At 36.4% G+C, this 22447-nt stretch overlaps 1 protein-coding gene across 6 annotated transcripts; it reads right to left on the bottom strand.

The window, feature by feature from the left end:
* Positions 1 to 224: 224 nt before the first annotated feature.
* On the bottom strand, positions 225 to 22279 carry pla2g4ab (phospholipase A2, group IVAb (cytosolic, calcium-dependent)). 6 transcript variants are annotated; one of them, XM_067384094.1, is made up of 18 exons: positions 22191 to 22279; positions 18124 to 18237; positions 17280 to 17361; positions 14063 to 14211; positions 13773 to 13886; positions 12796 to 12833; positions 12556 to 12700; positions 10395 to 10531; positions 10066 to 10288; positions 9839 to 9953; positions 8366 to 8503; positions 6097 to 6186; positions 5624 to 5686; positions 5090 to 5287; positions 4407 to 4591; positions 3021 to 3210; positions 2419 to 2576; positions 225 to 2184 (listed from the first exon to the last, which is right to left on the bottom strand). In XM_067384094.1, the coding sequence occupies exons 2-18, from the start codon at positions 18148 to 18150 to the stop codon at positions 2047 to 2049; spliced, it is 2190 nt and encodes a 729-aa protein (XP_067240195.1). In that variant the 5' UTR covers positions 18151 to 18237; positions 22191 to 22279; the 3' UTR covers positions 225 to 2046. The 6 variants fall into 6 exon arrangements, with proteins under 6 accessions (XP_067240195.1, XP_067240194.1, XP_067240196.1 ...); XM_067384093.1 differs by lacking the exon at positions 22191 to 22279 and adding an exon at positions 21856 to 22104; XM_067384095.1 differs by lacking the exon at positions 22191 to 22279 and adding an exon at positions 20156 to 20957.
* Between the last annotated feature and the right edge of the window lie 168 nt (positions 22280 to 22447).

Genomic DNA, 22447 nt, shown 5'->3' with positions numbered 1-22447 from the left:
TCCGATAAGAGAAAACGCATGAAGTAACCAGGTGTAAACAGGCCCGTAGTGACTTCTTGGATCTAATCAGTAATGCCAATAAATGTCTCTATCTAATCAATAGATTACAGTTAAAGAACATACTCGATATATTCTACTTAAAGTAAACAACATCTTTAATTGCACTTACAGAAGGCATTTATATTTATGGTACATGTTTTGCAATATATAGCAGTATTCAGATGTTTCTCTAATATATAAGCAGGTAAAAGACTGCTCAACTGATCCTCTTATAAATATAGGTAGCTTTTGCAAAGGTATGCTGCCTCAAAATACATTAGTTTTGACTAACATGATAAGACATTGAAAAGCATCATAAGGACAATAAGTCATTGTTCACACATTTAAAGTCTTATTTTTTATTTAATCACCATCATAAGATGTTTTATTAAGTGTAAACAATGCATACATCTTTGTAATACAACATAAAACTATTTTTAACATAAGCATTATGAATAAATAGTAAATGAATACTCAGTATGAGTCTACAGGTACAAACTACCAATAACCTGGTCAATTATAAGCTACACACACAGGCCTTCATTAGGGTATAATGTCCACAAATGTTAAAATATGCTCTATACATCAGAGCATTACTCTTTACATTCAGTCATCTAAAACAGCCAGTCCTCATTAGCAAGTACATAGATGTAGCAGGTATAGTGGAGCAAATGTTATAAAGTCAGTGTTTTTGTGCTACCTGCATGATCTACTGGGACTGACTGCATGATTGTGTAAAAAGAATATATAACATCATCCTGACATCACCAATCCATCACCATATTGGATTGTTGGTTTGAGGATTAACACCTCCTTTCCCTTCACTCAGATGCTAACAGACAATAGTGGTTAAAGGTGCAGTAAGTGATTTTTGAAAAACGCTGTTGAAGGTGGATCAAACCGAACACCACAACAACTTCTAGCCAATCGGCAGTAGAGGGCGTATACATTCATGATGGGAGAGGAGAGAGTGTGTGTGTGTGCATTTTGGGGGAGGAGCAATGAAGGGAGGGGTGTGTTTAGGTTGATTTCAAATACTAACGATTTTGAGAAACCTCATACTGCACCTTTAAGAGTAAAAGGAAATGACTCAGCTAGAAATAAAAACTATCTCTGCATCTAAATGGAAAAATAACAAGACGGGGCTAAAAAAACCCACCTGCTTATCCGACTCTAGCAAGATAGTGGTGGGATTGCCATGGTTTCATGTTTTGTTTTGTACCTCGGGATGACGTTATGTTTTTTTTTTTTGTTGTTTTTTTTTTGAGGCACTCCCTTAGTTCATTAAACATAAATCATAAAACTCATATGACGTTGTTTTAGCAGTTGCCATTAAATACACAAACACGCCAAAAGCCCAAAGGTACTTTCTGTCACATTCTTGGGATTTATTCACTAATAAACTTTTAGATAATTTTGCATTAAAGGGATAGTTCAACCAAAAAATTTTATTCTGTCTTCATTTACTTATGTATTTCCAAACCTGTACGACTTTCTTCTTTGGAACACAAAAAGAAGAAAAATGTTTCATTGTTTTTATTTGTCTATACAGTGAAAGTTAAACATTTAGCCCCTAACTCTCTTCAAAATGTCTTTTATGTTCTGCAGAAGACAATTAACATACAGAATGTAATCACATGAGGGTGAGTAGATGATGACGGAAGGGTGGATATACATTTTTAAGTCTTCGGAAAAGTAAATCTCTCAGCACCTATTATTGAAAGAAGTAGTTTATCTGTTTACATCTACTCTGGCACTTCACACCACACTTTCTGGAATTGCTACACCTGCACAACGTAATGACAACAGTTGCATTGTAAATGCTGTTTTTATGGTGCAAGTCACCAGTTCTCTCTTTATCTTTAAAAGGCTACATGGAAAAATGTTCTGGGGGCCAAACCAGACCATCTAGTTTCACAGTCTGTTTTTCAGGTAAAAAAAGTTTCCATGATGAGATGTGACATCTGTAAACTTGCTGTGGTTAGAATGCCATCATAAACTGCATTCTTATTGGCTTGCTTGTCCTTTGGACTCCCTCTTCAAGAGTTTTTTGTTTTGTATTTCACTGAGAGAAAGAGAGACAGCGCAGCGAGATGGAATCTCCTTCCTATACAAGATACTGTCCTTTATGCCTTCTTTGATGACCTAAATAAAGTGTGATAGAGGATTTAAAATGTGACATGCATAAATAAGTCTCAACAGATGTTCAGAAACTGGCATGAGAATATGATATCAGCTACACCTTATCACTAACACTATTCCTTAGAAAATATTGCTTCCTATTGAAACTGTGAGAACAAAGTAGTATTATCAATTTAATTTTAGTGGAATGTTAATGTATAAAACATATAAATAAGCATGAATCTGAGCTGGACTGACCTCTATGTTGTTAAGTGTGTTAAATTCCATAAGATCATGCAGCTGGCTGAAGGCTTGATTGGAATACTGGAAGTTGAAGGTGGAGTAGGGCGTCTCTGGGTCATCAAAGATGTCAAAGTCTGCAAATTCTCTCTCTTTGTCCGTCTCACGTGGAACACCTTCAAAATACACCACACTTTTAATATATATATATATATATATATATATATATAGAGAGAGAGAGATTTATATATTCAAATTAGACTAGTTTGAGTCGTTTGAAATGACCGATCTTTCAGTGACCAAGTCACCAGTCTGTTGATCATGATGTTTTTCAGTGTTAAAAAATATCTTTGCTATAAACAGACTGAATATATAGAAACACGCCCACGTCATGCATTATATAAAAAAGAAAGTAAATCAACCAGCTCATAAAAGCGTCAAACACAAACAAATGTACAAATCACAGGACAGTGTAAACAGATAAAGGCACACTGGAAAGATCAAGAACCAAGATCCCTGGACTTGTCAGAATTGAGTAAATCTGCAATCTGCAAAGCTGACTTTTCATTTAAAAAATTCCCTATGTAATCAGATGCAAACACAAACAAATGAACACACACCTGGGGCTTTAAATGTCCTGAATTCAATATTGACCAGGACGAAATGGATGACAGTAGGGCAGTTCCTTTCTTCTTTTTTGGGCTTAAACACATAACACTCCTTGAGCCCTTCCCGGTCAAACACTTTTGGGTCAATCTTGGGAAATGGTAGTTGGTTCATTCGTGCCCATTTCTCAGCTAGCAGAAGTTCCTACAGAGGAACCAATCGTTTACAAAACCAACATGTTATACATGTTGTCTGTGCATGTATGATCATGATTTTACATGATATGCTGATAAAGTAATCAATAAAATAAATAGCATATATCAATATTTACTCTGAAATGGCAGAAAATGAATGCATGGATAATTGTTATTTTTTATCCTGCTTTGTTTATTATAATTTATCACACTAAATTAAAGGTGCCCTAGAATTAAATATTGAATTTATATTGGCATAGTTGAATAACAAGAGTTCAGTACATGGAAAAGGCATACAGTGAGTTTCAAACTCCATTGTTTCCACCTTCTTATATAAATCTCATTTGTTTAAAAGACCTCCGAAGAATAGGCGAATCTCAACATAACACCGACTGTTACGTAACAGTCGGGGTGTATGCCCCAATATTTGCATATGCCAGCCCATGTTCAAGCCATTAGACAAGGGCAGTAATGTCTGGATGTGTACAGCTGAATCATCATACTAGATAAGCAAGCAAGAACAATAGCGAAAAATGGCAGATGGAGCAATAATAACTGACATGATTCATGATAACATGAAATTTTTAGTGATATTTGTGAATTGTCTTTCTAAATGTTTCGTTAGCATGTTGCTAATGTACTGTTAAATGTGGTTAAAGTTACCATCGTTTCTTACTGTATTCATGGAGACAAGAGCCGTCGCTATTTTCATTTTTAAAAACTTGCAGTCTGTATAATTCATAAACACAACTTCATTCTTTATAAATCTCTCCAACAGTGTAATGTTAGCTTTAGTCACGCAGCATAGCCTCAAACTCATACAGAATCAAATGTAATACATCCAAATACATACTATACTTACATGATCCGATGTATGCAAGCAGCATACATGACGAACATCTTGTAAAGATCCATATTGAGGGTTATATTAGCTGTGTGAACTGTGTTTATGCTGTTCAAGGCAAGCGCGAGTTCCGGGGGAGGCTGAGCACGGGAATTAAAGGGGCCGCAACCCATATATCGGTGCATAGTTAATGATGCCCCAAAATAGGCAGTTAAAAAAATTAATAAAAAAAAAATCTATGGGGTATTTTGAGCTGAAACTTCACAGACACATTCAGGGGACACCTTAGACTTATATTACATCTTTTAAAAAGAAGTTCTAGGGCACCTTTAAAGTGTTAAACTGACAGCCCTAATACTAACCTTAAATGGAGGACTTGAGTCACTCGGTCGGGCAGAAAAGTCAAAGGAGATGATGAGGTCAACACCTCTCTGAGGCCTTAGAATCAGAGGATAAGGGAGGTTAAAGGTCAAGCCACTGTCCACCACATGGATCTTCTTGCTCTTTACGTCTAATGGCTCGTAGATACGGTCAAACTCAAATGGGTCTGAAAGTGTCCAAAATCAGAAAAGAACAATAATGCAACACTTGAGGTTAATTTAGTAAACTTAAAGTCAAGCTTTTAATGTTGTTTATATGTCTGTGTGGTGTTTTTAATATGCTTTAAGACAAAACGTGCAAATTCAGAAGTCAACACCATTGCTGAGTATTCTCTTCTTAAAACTGCAGTGAACCAAAGACGGTCTCTGGTGTTTCTGACCTCACAAACTACCTTGTAACCAATCATGTCAACGTTTGATCGTCAACGAGTGGATCTCTGAGCTGGTGTTAGTGAGTGGAGGCGGTGCTAATTTGCATATTCTTAGAACCGTGCATACTAAATGAGGGTGTAGAGTTACATTCAAGCTATTTTAAGGTATGAGGATTTTTTTTTCATGGGAAAAACATTTAAATATGTAATTTTGTTCATCAAAGATGATTTTTAAGGGATAAAATGACTGACTACAGGGGACTTTAAATGACCATAACAAACATGAACTCTGACCTGTGACCGCATCAACTTCATCTTCTGCGGGACTGACGGTCTCATAGAAGGAAGAAAGTGGCACATCGTTGTTGAGGTTTAAGCCCAGCATGAAGTTGTGCACTTTTCCTGCTCGGCCTTCTCGTGTTTTAAAAAGAACTGAGTCACTGAATAGAGAGCTAACCATGCGCTGCATCCAGCTGGCCTGATACTCGTCCTCTGTAGGTGTAAGACAAAACCAAAATCATTGTATTTAGGGATTCTCATTGATATTTGATAAGGATTTATCTTGTCGAGTAAAAATATCTTATGTCATTTTCCCTAAAACCCGAAGGCCTTTGCTGTTAAACAAAAGGTTGTAGTTTTATTCAGGATCTTCTCTAAAAAATGAGGCTGCAATGATGTAAAAATGTGGTCTTTATACATGCAAATATATAGCTGCCTTTATATTTTGAGAAGGAGGTCCTTTGCGAGGACATTTGGGGTCCGTTGCATCAAAAACCCCTGTGCTAACTAAGATACTTACTGTGTAGTGTACATGGTCTAAAATCTCACCTTTATGTGGGTCATCATCATCTAGACTGTCCTCTCCCACAATGTGTTCCGGTTTGATCTGTTCTGTAGAATAAAAGTAGAAACACAAGAATCAAAGCCACAGTGCTGAGATCTGACTGAGATCATCATAATCTCTCAGTTCATCTAAGAATAGAGTGTGTTTGTACCAGGATGTTTGCATGTGCACAAATGTAATGTCCCATTTTGGTGTAGCTGCCTGATAAGCATCACAGTTTTAAGAATCCTATCCTACCATCAGACATACAAAACCACAGGCACCAGCATTCTGCACCATTTTCTTCCTCTATATGTATTACGAATTTTCATGCTGTGTCATAGTTATAACAATGACATTCAAATTCTACCTAAATATGGAAATGTCTGAAAAAACATTATTATGCACATGTGACTAAAAAGAGTAGAAGAGGATTGTGAAACTGGTCTTGGATCTGTTATACAGTTGGTGATCGTACCTAGTTCTTCCTCCATGGTGCTGCCTTTCGTCGTATCATTCAATCCCAGAATTCTGTTGAACAGGATGGAGAAGGCACTGCCCCACACACCTGTGCAACGCATACAAACACACTGAATCCCAACTACCAAAACATGGTGCTGTATATTTGACCACGTTTTACTTCAAAATCAAAAGTAAAAATTCATTCATAAATTTAGTACATCAAATGATTATAAACAATAAATATAACTGCAAGCAGCAATTACGGGGCCAAGCACAAAAACAGCACAAGAAGCCAGCCAACATGGCTGGGAGCATCAGACCAACTACAACAGTGAGCAATTATAGACCTATTAAGACCATTTTAGGCAAAAGAGCTGAAAAATTATATATACTGTCAAAAGTAAGAATTTATTGGTACATCACTTTCGACCAATAGGTGGCGCTGTTACCAAATTAATGTGGTATGGTCAGAGTGAGGTGACAATGACACTTGCAAAGTTTGGTGTCAATATGTCAAAGCATTGCAGAGATACAGCTTCAAGACTGGACTTTGCATCATGCCTCAAATTCGTTGCTCCGGTATACGAAAACGCTTTGACGTATCGATTTGAGCAAATCGGAGCAACGGTCTAGGAGGAGTTCAAAAAAGTATGTTTTTAAATAAAATCAATATGGCGGACAGGAAGTACAGCCGACTATGGCAAATTTGATATCTATGTTCTCAGCAGGACCCAAGGAATCTACTGAGACCAGTTTTCATTCATCATCAATTGGTTAATATAGTCAAAAGTTATTAGCATTTTTGTTAATTTTCTTATAACTTTTGACCACAAAGTGGCGCAGCGCGAAACTTCTCAGGCTCCTTCAGGGCATTGTCCTGATGACCCATACTGAGTTTCGTAACGATACGCTAATGCGTTTGTAAAATACAGCATTTTAGCGCAAAATTCAAAATGGCCACCGGACAAAATGTCCGATATGGGAAAATTGTATATCAATCGACTCGACATGATGCCCTGAATCTAACGAGATTCATGATGTTTGATTTATGATTTTTGGACAAACCAATCAGAAGTTATAAGCAAAAATGACAATTTTTCATATCTCTGCACCAGTAGGTGGCGCTGCGCCAAAACACTGCATGTTACCTCAGGTCATGCTTGTGATGACATATACCAAGTTTGGTCTGAATACAATAAAGCGTTGTGGAGATACAGCCTTACATCTATTTTCGCAAGCAATACATACAATTCGTTTGCATGTTTTTCAAAAACGGTTTGAGGAATCGACTTGAATTCCATAACTTTTTTTCGGCATGGTCTGAAGATGATCTGATTCAATTTTCGTGAAAATCGGAGTAACTGCCTAGGAGGAGTTAGAAAAAGTAGTTTTTTCAGAAAATTCAAAATGGTGGAAATATTTTCATGACGATTCGTCTTGACCAAAGGAATCAGAATAAAAAAGGATTTTGTTTAGTTATTAAACTAATAACTATAACATAATTGTTTAGTTATTTTCTTAAAGTTATTAACATAAACATAAGTGCAACTTTGGACAGCTGGTGGCGCTAGAGGGATTGAGTTAGAGACTCCAAATTTGCTATGGACATAGATCAGACTGTCCTCTAACTGTGTGCCAAATTTCACAACTTTCCTGCAAACGGTTCTATGGGCTGCCATAGACTTCAAGAGCGGAAGAAGAAGAAGAAGAAGAAGAAGAAGAAGAAGAAGAAGAAAAAGAAAGAAAGAACGCCAACCGATACAATAGGTGCCTCCGCACCTTCGGTGCTTGGCCCCTAATAAAACAAAAATCCTAATGGTCCTAAAAAGAGGCTTTAAAACTTCTTCTTAGCATAATTTTTTATTAATTATTAGGATGAAATATAATCCAGACATTTATTAATTTATTCAATCTTTGTCTTTATTTCGCATTGTAAAATGATAATTTTTTAAAAAGATCTTCACGTCACTGTTTTAAAAAAATAAAGAGTAAATCTGCAGTGAAACTTTATCTTGTGATACACCCTTCGAAGACAGTCATAGCAAATATTTTGAATTTTAAGTTTGCGCCACTGAATTACAACACCAACTTCTCTCACATTACAATACAGTCAAGGCTGGGAATATTGCAAATGACTGAACCAACACCCTTAAATCAGGTGACATTTGACAGTGAAGATTCCAACTATATGTTGTCACTATTTCTATAAAAACACTAACATTTTCAATTTCTTATCATGGTTAAGAGATTTCATGCTAAGAGAAATCCAGTAAAAGAGCCCATACCCATAAGAAAGTGAAGAGGGTTTTCTTCGTGCTTCTTGACCACATTTCCTCTGAAGAACTTGCTTCCAAAAAGGTCAGGGGTCATGAAGGTTCCATATTTGGCCATTCCGATTTCATACGGACTGAACTCCACCCAGTCTGTCAGTTAAAACACGCCAATCAAAACACAAGTATTACCACAACAGAAATGTATTCACATCAACAGAAGTCTGTGAAACATGCCCAGGACAACAAATAAACTGTAACAATTACAGGAAGAATAGGATGTCGAATGATAATTTATGGCAACAAAGATAATGACAAATTGCATATTTCAACTAGCTTCTGGCAATGTGTGAAAGCATTATTTCAGTTTCCTGACAGTGTTGATAACGCATATCACTTGACGAAAACCGATGCATGAATCAACTAAACAAAATGCTCACAATGTGTGAGAAAGCCTGCAGAAAATCGACTGACGCTTTTTTCGACAAAAAATGATTCATCAAAGTCAGGTATTGACAGTCACCACAGTTTTAGTCTATTGTAGAGGCAGGAGTGGTTCAGATGTCTTTCTGTCACAGATTTCTTTGGAAACTCAATGGCATGTGACGTGAGGGTGATTCTCTTGAGTGTCTAAATAGGTAAGATTCTTTTTTTCCAGGTAAGATTCACGAGTTTGTGTGCCCATATAATCTTAGCATAAGTGGTAAACAGATTTGGCTCCGATTGCCCCCTATAACACAGGCAAAATTGTACAAAAAGGAGGAGGAGGAGGGATGCCAAAAGAACTAACAATGGGAAGAAGTAAGAGGCTGGTTTTTATACCCTGGTATTAATTGGAAGATTAGATGGGCGTACTTCTCCCGAAATCACAATTAATAACTTCACTTAATGCACTTAATGTTTTTACTAAATCTATAGTACATATTTTCAGTGTCAAAAACAGAAAGAGCAGCCATTAGCTTCACCTGCTTCACCTGCTCAGTCATGTGATGAGTCAACGGAATTAAGAGAATGTGCGTGGCCTATATTCAATTACTGACAGATCTTTAAACAAATGAAACGTGTGGCACTTCAGGGCTTTTTTAGGGTTTTGGAAAAACAATACAAGTATTCTTTGAACTAAAAAAAAAATATATATATTTCTTTACATTCTTGCACTAATCTTCTGACGTAATCTGGTTTACCCCAGGCAATTTAAAAGGTCAGACTACTATAAATGGCATCCCCATTCATTCATTCAGTGAATACACTGACAACAATGTAGCTGATAATGATGTTTGTATATTTCCAAGGTATAGTACTACCTTACACATTAGTTGGCTTAATGGAAAAGAATTTCTAAAGTATTGAAGAAAAAAACACCTATCCTTGTCATTGTAATCATAGAAAATGTAAAAATTTGTTATACTGATAATATGATTTATAATGAAACATTAAAAAAGAATAGAGTTGAAAAAAGCACAGAAATAAAGATTTGCGCCGTTTTACCTGCAAACTTAAGCTCAGAGACATCTGGTTTTACATGCAGGCAGGTGAACAAGGGCAGAGGAGCCTGAGCTTCATTTATCTTTTCCTGCAATGCACTCAACTTGGTGTCCATCCTCTGTTGAGAGAGCAGAAGGAGAAGCCTTTGTATTGCCAGCTGTGCATTGTGAATTTCTAAGTAAGTAAAGACAAAAGCAAAGGGAACTCGCTCCAAAAGATCAGATACTCACAGCAGGAATGAGCGTCTCGCCTATTAGCATCCCAAAGATATCTGTGAAGGTAACAGGCTGCCCTGTGGCCTTCTTGCTCCACAAGGCATGTACGTAGTTAGTGATGTGTTTGGGATGGAGTAGTCGGAGAGGGTTACTGCTCACACGCTTCATCAGTTCCTGGTTGATCTGCTCTGGGCCCTTAGTGGGGAACTCTGGGTGGGAATACAAAGTGGACATGTACCTGTGAGACAGAAGAAGAAAAAGGAAGGTTTGCACTGGGATTTATTTGAGTATGAATTAAAAGATGAACATACAAAAATAAAACGCTTAGTTAAATGTCCTCATACCAGGTGGATCCAGAGAGTCCAGCAACATATGTGACGCAGTCCAGAACTCCAGACTCATACAAAGCCTTCATAACCCCAGAGAACCCAACCATTGCCCTGAAACCTCCCCCTGAGCCCAGCACAGCAATCACTGGAACCTGCAAGCAAGAAAACACAAATATTAGCAAGACTAGTGAAATACTAGCAATAGGACAGCAAAAAGATCCACTCAAATTTGGATTTCAGTAATTTATGCTGTGTTCACGTCATTGTGGAGTTATTGAAAATGCATGATGAGAACTCGTTTAAAAGTGTGAAGTTTCAAATTGAAGTTAATTCACTTCTGCATGCTCTTGCAAAACATTTAATGTTGATATGAAATTGAATATTTTTTAAAAACATTGATCTGATTGTGAACTATTCATCAATGCAGTTCTCTCTGGTGATGTATGAAGGACTTTCCCAATCATTTTGTCAGCTTAAACCCGACCCCTTTATTACGATCAATTTCAAGCTCGAATTCAGATCTGCTTTTATTCATTGAACAACTGATGGACATAAACAAGACCCACCCCACATTTTTATTTTTGACAATCCATTTCACTCAGATGTACATGACAATGCAGAAAAGAAGATCTGCTGCTACTTCCATTACATTGCAACTTTTTCAGAACAAGGAAAGCGCACCAGGTAATACTGGCTTTTAAAATAAATGACACCAAACAAAAATGTGTAGAGGTTGCCAATTGTTGACACCAAAGACATTTTTGTTTGTTTTTGCCTGACTAAAAGTCAAGTGACAGAAGCTGAAGCCTTCAGAAAATCAGAATTGTGCTACCAAGATGTCAACGCAGCATCTTTGAGTTTGCGCTCCAGGGGCCTCGCTTATAAAATGTAGCATAGAAACCATCCTACATTTGATCTTACAATCATTTCACAAATGTGTGTACATGTGATTCAGAGAACAAACATACGCACAAAAAAACATGCCTACGCCTCTCTTCCACATGTAAAATTTATAAATCAAATGATTTTGAAATTGTGCGCAGCTGAATGGTTTCAGATCTCCGCCTTGTAAACGTCATCATTAACATGTAAAAGAGCACCATTCAACATCTAAATCCTTTACTTGAGAATAGCAAGCGGCAAGAATTGCTTAGATTTTCAAACACCTGCAGTAATCTGACTCTGTACCACAAGGAAAAGTGCATACGTCTACTTAGACCCTAGTGTGGCACTAAGCACTTTTCCATGTCAAAGACTGTTTTTATAAATATGAACGTTGGTGTGGATTTTAGCGTACACACACTCTAAGATCAAATCTATGCATATATGTTTTATAAATGATGCCCGCCATCCTTAGCCATAAGGCTAGCATTTCCAACAGCATTGTAACTGTATTGTAACCAGACTCTGGTTCAGCCGTTCAACTTTTGTCATTTCCCGCCTATGGTTCCTTTTTTCCTTCTTTTATTTGGCTTAAGAAATCAGCCCATAATACCCCAGCCCTGTGAGTTCTCACAAGTCTTAGCTAACATTTCCTCTTTATATTTGGATTAAGTCCATTTTCACATGCTAAGTCAAGAATGAACTAGCAAGTGCCACTATAAGTATTCTGTGCCAAAGAAAACAGAAACTTGATAATGAACCTACAGAAAATGAAACACAAAAACTTCTTCAAAGTGCTCATTTTATTAAGAGCTTTAATGGTCAAATGTTTGTGTATTTTATCACTTGTGCTTAATGTGGCCAAATATCATATCTGGTAGATAATGTCATTCCTAAAGTTATGTGGAAATCTGAGCTGTTTGAGGACGTTCTGAGTCAGTAGCACTATTCAGCTGCAACTTATTGTGAAATCTTCTTATGAATGTCTTGGCTTTCTGCCGTACTTTATGAGGTGTCTCCATCTGCATGACAGTGAGGTGACATCTGCATAAAACACGTACTGTACTATTTCTTACACAACCACACGGCCAGTGGAGAAAGTGTAATGGAGGCCAGCCAGTAAAAGCTGTGCGAGTAAACCTTACTCCCCTGGCCTCAAGAGGCGCACTAGCGACATACATTAGAGGCCAGTCTTTAGAGACCATCCTTGCCTGAAACGCCGGTTCGAATCCTGCTCAGAGCGAGGGGAGTAGGACCGGAGGGGTTACAAAAGCACTTGATTAATAGATGGTACCTCATGAGGAGAGGAAGGGAGGGAGGAAGGTTTCTCCATGTGCAGCAATTTCTTGATGCCCAGCATGACTCTATCACGCCGGTTTTGTCTGTAGAGCTTTTCTTCAGGGCACAGATCCAGATTGAATCGCAGGTCCATTGTTGAGCTGAGAACAGTTAAAAAAAGAAAGTCATATTTGTGGCATTTCAACTATAAAAGTTCACAACTCACAGTAGCCTGTTTGTTCATTGTGATACATACCACTCTTCCAAGGAAAGCTCTAAGTACACATTGGTCATCTGTGAAAAAACAATAACAGACATTATTGTCACAGTTCAGATCAAGGAAGGAAGGCAGACAGAAAGAAAGAAGCGTGATTTCAGCAGAAAATGAAAAGTCGTTTCAGAGGAAGTACATTTTGGTTTAAGATTACTCTTTCTTTGGAGTAACATACACCATTGAATTGTTCACAAACTTGAATTGTTGAATTTCTAGTTAGGTGATTAGCTTGCTGATATAACAAGCTAATAATTAGTTTTATGTTATGGTCAATAACTGAAATATGATATAAAATGAAAAATAAACATCGATCTTATATTGAATACTGAATAAATATAAATAACTACAAAATTAAACAATAAAAATTTAAATAGTACAAGTGAAAAATTCTACAAGTGAATTTAGGCATTGCAACATTGAAATGTACAATATGAAAGTTTGATCAGTTTTCCTTTTGAAATCTTTGAAAGCAACTCATGTGTCATGTGCTCTTACAGGATTAGTTCACTTTCAAATGCAAATTACCCTAAGCTCACCCTTAAGCCATCCTAGGTAGGCTGTCTTCTTTCTGATAAACACAATCAGAAAAATATTAATAAATATCCTGACACATCCAAGTTTTTTAAATGCAGTGAGCAAGTATGAATATCTAGTATTGTATGTATGAATATCAACAAGTAAAATGTTTTGCTTCCGCCAGACCGCCTTCCATATTCAAATTACGGAATTACAGGTCAGTTAAGCTTTTTCCGTAAGTTGAATAGGGAAGGCGTAGGACGTAATGAAAGCGGCTTGAACTATGAGAGCTTTACACTTTCTTTGGAAGTAGAATACAGAAGGCAGTCTGGCGGAAGCTAGATATTTTACTTATATTATACACCTAAAGCTTGGGGTAATTTTCATTTGAAAGTCAACTAATCCTTTAAAGGGAAAGTGATTCTCAAATAGATGTAACTTACTTTTCCTATAAGAAATGACACCAGTTCTGTTTGTCCAACTTTGAGTTTAGAGATGTCATATGAGGCCGTACCCAACATTTCATCCACAACATAGTTAGCATCCATTAATATCAACTGGAAACAAGGGACAGTATTTAGTATTTAGACAGACTTTATTTACAATTTTATATTCATTTTTGCTCCTCTGCTGCATATAATAAATAATAAACGACACTATTATAAAGACCGTGGTGTTCAAGAAGAGCTGATTAAGTTTAGATTTGGAGCATAAATTTTCAGTTTCTCTTTACCTTTAGCACGTTTTCTTGGATGGGGTCGAGGATGAATTCAAAGGTCTCATTCCACTCTGGATTGATGTCATTATCTATATGGCGTGTTTTCTTCCTGCTCTCAGGGGAAGTGGGGATGAACAGCTCCACATATGGGTCAGGGGTATCCACTACAAGCATGTTTAATGTGTTAAGAGCATTTGTGATTTATTCTTTGAAGTGCCAAAATCAGGTCTCATTCCTTTAAGTTTAGTAGCTTCAAATTGAAGAAAGCAATGCATGATGCTGTGTAATGTACAGTCACTAGGGGTGTAACAGTACATGTATTCATCCTGAACCGTCATGGTTCAGTGCACACAGTCAAACGACGAATACAGTCAGTCACAGGCGATCCACACTCCAGTCCAGAAGGGGGTGCGTGCGGTAATGCAACGCTGTTTGCTAACCGCCACAACAGGAAAAAGAGCAGAAGAGACAGTCTATTGGTGCATTCAAGTCATGTTGGAAAGATCATATTTAAAAGTTCAAAGCACATAAACACCACCACAATGTCGTAAATATGAATGGGAAGCTGGGGATTAACTTTAAACCCCTATCTTTATTAGTTAGGGGTGTGTCAGTGAGAAATGTGGCAGAATACCACAATATTTAGGTACTGACACACACACACGACTCATGTGCACAGAATGACAAGTGACAGTATTGTGTTCTCTTTTTTCGCGCTTGAATAAATAACACATAGAATTATGCCAAAATGCCTTGTTGAGTATTCTCATAAGAGCAGTCTTTATTGAGTTAAATAACGTCTTGAACTTAGAGTTGTGAGAAAATAAGACGCACGTCAGATCCACATCACATTCGGCAGCGACAGGTCTTAAAGTGACAACAACCTAATAAACCTGTGATGTCTTTCATTAATGTTAATCAAAGAACAAATGTAACAGAGAAAATTGTAGATTTAATAAGGATTAATCTATGTTTAATTTATAATTTATGCAGTGAAAACTGTATAAAAAGTGTTTGATAACTTTATTCAATTCAAGGCCACAGGTAAAATATTATATTATATTTATTATGAGTTAGACTGTCTTAAGTTCACTTAAATTAAAAGTAATTTTTTAAAGCCTAATCAATGTTTAAAATTGATAGCTTTCAGTTATGCGGTAATGTTGAATGTCTACAAAGACTATAGAATAACACAAGACGTGTCACTCGTATTGTTTTGAATGGGAGAAAGTGTAACACGCAATATGGCGTCACTTCAGCAGCCACTTCAGCAGCGTCACTTCAGCAGCCGTTAGAATCACCGGTTTCTATAGAAACAGTCAGACGCTCGCCTCCGAAGAGACACGCATTTAGGTCTGCGCATGTGCATGAACTTGATCCAGCCTGAAAAATACAGTTTTTTTGCCATGATTCGAGCATTTAGAAACTAAATTTATGAGCCGGTTGTTGTTAGATTTCATTGGTGATTTCAAATATGAAATTTAATCGTAAGGTTGGCAAACAGTTTTGGAGAATTTGATGTTTCCCCATTCAAAGAGATTGCATGATGCCCAGGATGCCCGAGAGGCGTTTCAAAGATGGCCGCCGAGTGAAATGACTTGTCTTAAACGGACTTTGATGTCTATAATTAATATAAAAAAATAAAATAAAAATAAAAAACAGTTTTTATAGAGACATAAGTACCAGTATTAGAATCAGTGATATTGGCCTTTATTCATAAAAAAAAGATGCCATTAAACAAATATTTACTGTTTCTCCATTAATTTGGAGAGTAACTGTAAAATATTTACAATATAAAAATATTAAAAACTCCAATGTTACAGAAAAAAATGTGTAAATGTGCCATTAAACAAATATTTACTGTTTCTCCATTAATTTGGAGAGTAACTGTGAAATAATTACAATATAAAAATATTAAAAACTCCAATGTTACAGAAAAAAATGTGTGATTAATTAGATTAGTTAATTTTTTTTAAATTGACAGCACTAATAACGATATAATATGCAACGATAAAGTTCACAGTAGCTTCATAAATTAATTAAAAACGTAAAAAAGCAAAACACACCTGATGCACATTTTTTGTTCTTCATTTCAGAAGTAGAGTTTAAAAAGCTGAATTTTTATGTAGTTAATTAAGAGAAGGTACACCGCCAACTTGTTCTGACGAAAGTGACTTGAACGCACCTGACTTCGTAAACACGACTTCCCAACACGTAAATGCAAACTTTACAGGACTTGCACGCACCATATGCACCAACCCAAAACAAGAGTTCAGCTTGCTAGCAGCCTATATGCTGAGTTTCGATTAATTTTTGGGAAGCACTCCACAAATTTCACAGAAAGGAAGCTAGGATGGCAGAAAGCGGCATCCTGTTTATTTTTTATTTTACAAAAGCACAATGTTTTCTTTTTATTGTGAGTGTACACCAATAAAAATAGATTAATTTTTACAGTTTGAATGATGTTTTACTCTTATCTGTATGTCAATAAATGTCTGAGTATTTTAAGTTGTTTCTGCTGTTATAATGAGACAAAATCATTTGGCATTGTGACCTATGCAAGTAAAGGAGGCTGAATTGTACCAATTGTACTCGTATTGTTTTGAATGGGGGAAAGTGTAATGCGCAATATGGCGGAATAAGTCCCGCCTTCTAAATAAGAGCCAATCGATGACTGGTAAAGTCATCGCGTCACTTCAGCTGCCGTTAGAATCACCGGTTTCTATAGAAACAGTCAGACATTTAGGTCAGCGCATGCGCATTAGCTTGATCCAGCCTGAAAAATACAGTTTTTTTGTCATGATTTAGAAACTAAATTTATAAGCCGGTTGTTGTTAGATTTCATTGGTGATTTCAAATATGAAATTTAATCGCATGGTTGGCGAACAGTTTTGGAGAATTTGATGTTTCCCCATTCAAAGAGACTGCATGATGCCCAGGATGCCTGAGAGGCATTTCAAAGATGGCCGCCGAGTGAAATTACTTGTCTTAAAGGGACTTTGATTGTACCAACTACCTCAGGGGGGACTAAATGCCAGTAGGTGGAACAAACTGTAATTTGCACTACAGTATGTTCAAAATAAATAGAAAGGGATTTGTTGCTTTTTTTCTCTTGTACCGAACTCGTATCGAACTGTGACCCCAAAACCGAGGTGCGTACCGAACCGTGACTTCTGTGTACACCCCTAACAGTGATCTGTAACTTCACATTTAAAAAGTATGAAATACTCACACAGGTCTCCAAGAGCTCCTTTGGTGACATTTTCAGCCCGCAACACTTTCACTTTGAATTTGTGTGAGATTTGCTGTTCAACCTAAGAAATAAACACTTAGGCCTGGTTTCACAGACAGGGCTTGAGACATCTTGAGACAAAACAATGGCGGTGACATATTTTTCAGTTAAAACTGCTTAAACATGCATTTTAGTCTGGGTCTAGCTTTAACCTTGTCTGTGAAACCAGGGGTTAATCTTTACAATCAGCATAAACATCATATGTGTAAATACAAAAAATCTTTTCCTGACTTAAGAAATGTAGTTTGAAATGTAGATCAAAATTTGAATGCATCTCTATCTTTAAATCTAAGTCTTAATAGAGGAAGAAAGAGAAGTACTGATAAAGGCGACAAAGATTACAATTAGCACTGTGGCAGGCTGGTGTGATTAACATGTCTTTTTTTACACCAGCACAGAACATTTTGAGGCAGTTAGCAAGCAGCATACAAATATTTATCTTAAACTTAATATTTACCAGAATTTATGTGGAGGCTGATGTACATGTATGGCTGGTAGTATGTGATTTCTCTGATTCTGTTTACATATAATACCACATGATAAGTCCCATTTTGCTCAATTCTCATAAAACAAGCATAGGCCAATCTACCCTATATATATACCCTGATGTAAACTTAACAGATATACAAGACGTTTTTGGGAACCAAAATAGTGCCTTTCCCAAAAACATCTGTGCTGACAAACTGCCTCATGTTTTGGCTTACCACTTTGAAAGCCAGACTCCAATGATTTAGGCTTTTACTGCTATTCTTAAGCATAAATCTTAGATTTCTGCCCTACTTACAAAGATGTGGTGATCTGTGAATGACATGGTGGTTTCACAGCCAAATTAGACAAAACAGGCTGGTTATCCCAAGATCTTTGATCCCAGGGAAGTGCAACTGGACATCTATATGCACTGAAAAGGAAACAATATAAATAAATAAAATTAAAAAGTAATTCTTCAATGACAGGGTATACTTTACAGTGAAATTACTGACACTCTATTATATAGCTTGTTTTTTAATCACTTTATTGTTTTACCTTGAGTTCTGGATGTTTTTTTACAGTTTCAATATACATTTCTTTTTTTTTTTTTGGATGAAAGAGAATTATTTTACATCAAAATATTAAAAAAAATGATTCCTCATGATGCGAATGGGGACTAAACTAAAATGTACAATGAAGTTGATTGGCATGTTGTGTATGTTTGAAAGAGAAGAGAATGAATACTGTTTGGGCAGGCTTTACAGAAAATTAGCATATTAGAAACGGGAAGTGTGCAACCATCAGTCAACCGAGATAGTGACTGTGGTCAGGATGAAATTGTGAAAGCCTGACTTCCATAGTCTCAACTGCTTTCTGACAGTACTGACTGAGCACGCAGTAAGTTGCAATGACTTCGACATTAATTACATCAAAAACATCATCAGCATGTGCTTTAAATTCACCATCATAATTGCTCATATTATGGAGAGAATATTGCACAGTCCAACACTGTAAACCCGAACAGTACTACTAACTTATAAAGATTAAGTACGCTGCAATTAAAGTCTGTTAAATCAGTGATGCTACTTAAAACAATAACATTTTATGAACGAGGAGTTTAGTTTTGTTTTTGTATAGCTCAGCATTTTGAGTAAACTTAATTATTACTTAATTATTTTTAAGTGTACTGAGCGATATAAAGTGACGTCATCCATGTCACATCTGCCGACGTTACAGACATTATCAGAAGAATCCATTTAACATTAAACTGAGTTGCAGCAGATTTCAATGTCCCAGCATGCTTTGCATCACACACTGTAAGGGAGAATACATTTTTTATGAGAATAATATTTTTTGTTTGTTTTTGCACAAGATTAATACAAAGGAAGATGTGTTATTGTTTAATGTTCTGTTATTTTGGTATTTAAATGTGTTTCTGTGCTGTTGAAGTTTCGTAGGGTTATCATTATGGTGAACAGTACTGCCTGTGGTTAGGGCAAGAATGGGCTGTGAAACTTCAAGGCTATAAATACTGCTTGTTGATTAACAGGTCATGCAAATAAGTAGTGATGGTTTCGTTGATGGTTACAGGAGCACAGTGTTCACCAACCTTTTGACCTCAACCTTTATGAAATACAAGATCTATTGAAGAATTGATAGAAAAAGACAGCCCATGGCCAATTCAGATTCTAATTTATTAATTTTTTTACAAGCAAACTGGGTGATTTCAATACTGGTTGCAGATGCTTTTATTATTATTATTATAAACAAAAATATCTAGCCTTTTCAAATTAGAGGTAACCACTGCATTTTAATCACAATCCAAACAAAGATGCTACACAAGTTGCATGAGCAGTTTTTTTATTTGAATTAGATTTCATTTTAAGATTTAAAGCAAAAACAGAATGGTCTGACTTTATCTTTGTGAAATGATATGCTACATACAAAAAAAGCATGAAACAAAAACAGCAGACAGGCTGAACGAGACGCAGATTCACACTCTGACAGCAGGTGGCGCTTATGGAAGAGCAGTGGTACAGTGTTTCCTTGGTAACCGCTGTAAACAAAGCAGCATTGCGCTTGTAGCTAACGTTACTTTACTCGGGAGGCAAGAGGAAAATTAAATGCCATTGCCATCGAAATTTTTCTGAAGACAGTAAGTTCCCTTCAGAGATACATTAATTTAACCCCTCACCCCTAATTCAATATTTATATTTTCTTCCTATATTTCGAGCAGCTGCTCTGCCTGCTACAGATTTTTCTCCTCTTCGCCTCCGTCTTCAGCGTCTTTGACCGCTGTTAAAGGGTTAGTTCACCCAAAAATGAAAATTCTGTCATTTATTACTCACCTACATGTCGTTTCACACCAGTAAGACCTTCGTTAATGTTCGGAACACAAATTAAGATATTTTAGTTGAAATCCGATGGCTCCGTGAGGCCTGCATAGGGAGCATTGACGTTTCCTCTCTCAAGATCCATAAAGGTAACTTACTAAAAACATATTTAAATCAGTTCATGTGAGTATGTGGTTCAATATTAATATTATAAAGCGACGTGAATATTTTTGGTGCGCCCCTTTATTTACCTTTATCACTGTCCCAGTAGCTCCCGGAAATAACATTAAAATAGATACAAAAATACAGTACAAAGCCTGGAGAAATGTAATGTCTTTTTGTACCGTTTCTGTTATTTTCGGGAGCTAAGTTACTAGGACAGTGATACTTAAAAGTCGATCGCAAACGATCACTTAACCGTAAAGATTAGGTGTTAGTTTAATCAATAATCTTTTTAGGTTTTACTAAAATAATCTGTTTTTATTGTTTACTTAAATGTTTTGAGTATTCTCAACTTATCAGGTTATACAACCACTGCATCAAAATAATTGAGAAATAAGAAACATTGTAACAGTTACAGTGGACTTAAACATTAAATAAGATTGATTTCTTTAGTCTGATTAATCGTAACTTATTATAGTTTACTTTAAAAAATTTATTTGCTTTACTTACATTTTTAGGTACATTTTAAGTAATCTGTGTCTACACTAATTTTGAGTAGGCTATTCTGAACTTATCGGGATTTACAGTGAACAAAAGCTAAAATTAACGTTACATAACGGAGAATGTCGGGTTCTCTGATCAGCTAAACTAGCCCATCCATAATAGCCTATGGTGCAAAAAGACAAATACAATTGAATAATTGCCCAAACTGGCCCTTGGGATCTTGAGTCACACAGACAGGACGCTTTAATGCTCATCGGCCCGTGTTAATTTCACACTGAGCCAGAGCACGTTCACCTCACTGCAGAATGGACATGGTCACGTAGACATGATGAAGGCAAATCAAACCAATAGGACAATGCCTCGCAACTATCAACATCAACATTAACATACATTATATTATATTATATTATATTATATTATATTATATTATATTATATTAGATATTTGTCACAGGTTAACCTATTAGGTATTGACGTTAATAAAGCCTCAAACCACATGAATATGATTCTGGTAGCACAATCTGTAGTATAGCATTTTTCGCTATCGAATTGTGCTACCTACTGTTTTAATGGGAGGTAGCACAAATCGTCATACACCGGTTGCTAAATCTCTTAATTTTCATTTAAAAAACCAAAAACTTCAAACACGCTACACTACACGCACATTATGATTTCGCTAACTAAGTAAAAGTTAATTTGATTGCACCGTATTTTTCTCGCGTGTCAAGTCTGAAGATCTGAGGCAGACCAATTTTCTGCCAATAGTGTCGTTATATGGCCTATCTATCACACAACTCTTACAGCAGATAAACGGAGATGTGATTTTGACATTAAACAGCAAATTCTGAACCGAATGGAAACTTTCTACTTAAACTCGTACTTAAAACTTAAAGTCGTAGGCTACTTAAACTATCCGCAGATAAAACTTACAGAGCTGACGTTTCCCTCGAGCAATTCGCACCGCTATTTTCACGTGACTTAATGTTATATGAACAACAGCTAACCTGCAGTAAACAAATAACTGACTGAGTAATTTACATTTCATCTTACCCTGGGCTGGAGTGCAAGCCAAGCCAGAAATCCCGAAAAAAAAAAAAGAATCGTTGTTTTCCTTCTATTCAGAGGGTGCGCTTCAGTCAGACAAACATTTTAAACAGAAGAGGAGGAGGAACTACAAGCTTCCTATGATGATATAATCTTATCTTCCTCAGTATCTTCTCTTGTCCCACTCTGTGCATTGTTTTTCATTCTGCGGTCAAAATACACGTCACTTGATTGTATAGTAGGCTATAAAAATAAAACATTCGTCGAACATAATTTTATAGACTGAAAATGTTACAAAGGCAAATTTCTATTTAGGGGGGGGGGGGGGGGGGAGTACTCACCGTTAAATTCCATGCAAAACTATCAGTAAGTGATACTTTCCACAGAGCAGAGCTGATGAAGAAAACAGGTTTCTCTTGCTATAGCGGACCTGCTGAGCGGTTGAGTCATTTTTCATTTCTTCCACAAGGTGGCGAATGATGCAATATGAACATCAACATGATGTCGCAAGCAAACACGGATAAAAGATTTTTTTTTTATTTTTTTTTTTGAGAGAGAGAGAAAGAAAAATGTTTTGAAAGGCCAATTTAAAAAAAAA

This window comes from Chanodichthys erythropterus, chromosome 4 (genome assembly GCF_024489055.1).
Source record: "Chanodichthys erythropterus isolate Z2021 chromosome 4, ASM2448905v1, whole genome shotgun sequence".
Classification (NCBI taxonomy): domain Eukaryota; kingdom Metazoa; phylum Chordata; class Actinopteri; order Cypriniformes; family Xenocyprididae; genus Chanodichthys; species Chanodichthys erythropterus.
This window is presented reverse-complemented; position numbering and strand designations above follow the sequence as displayed.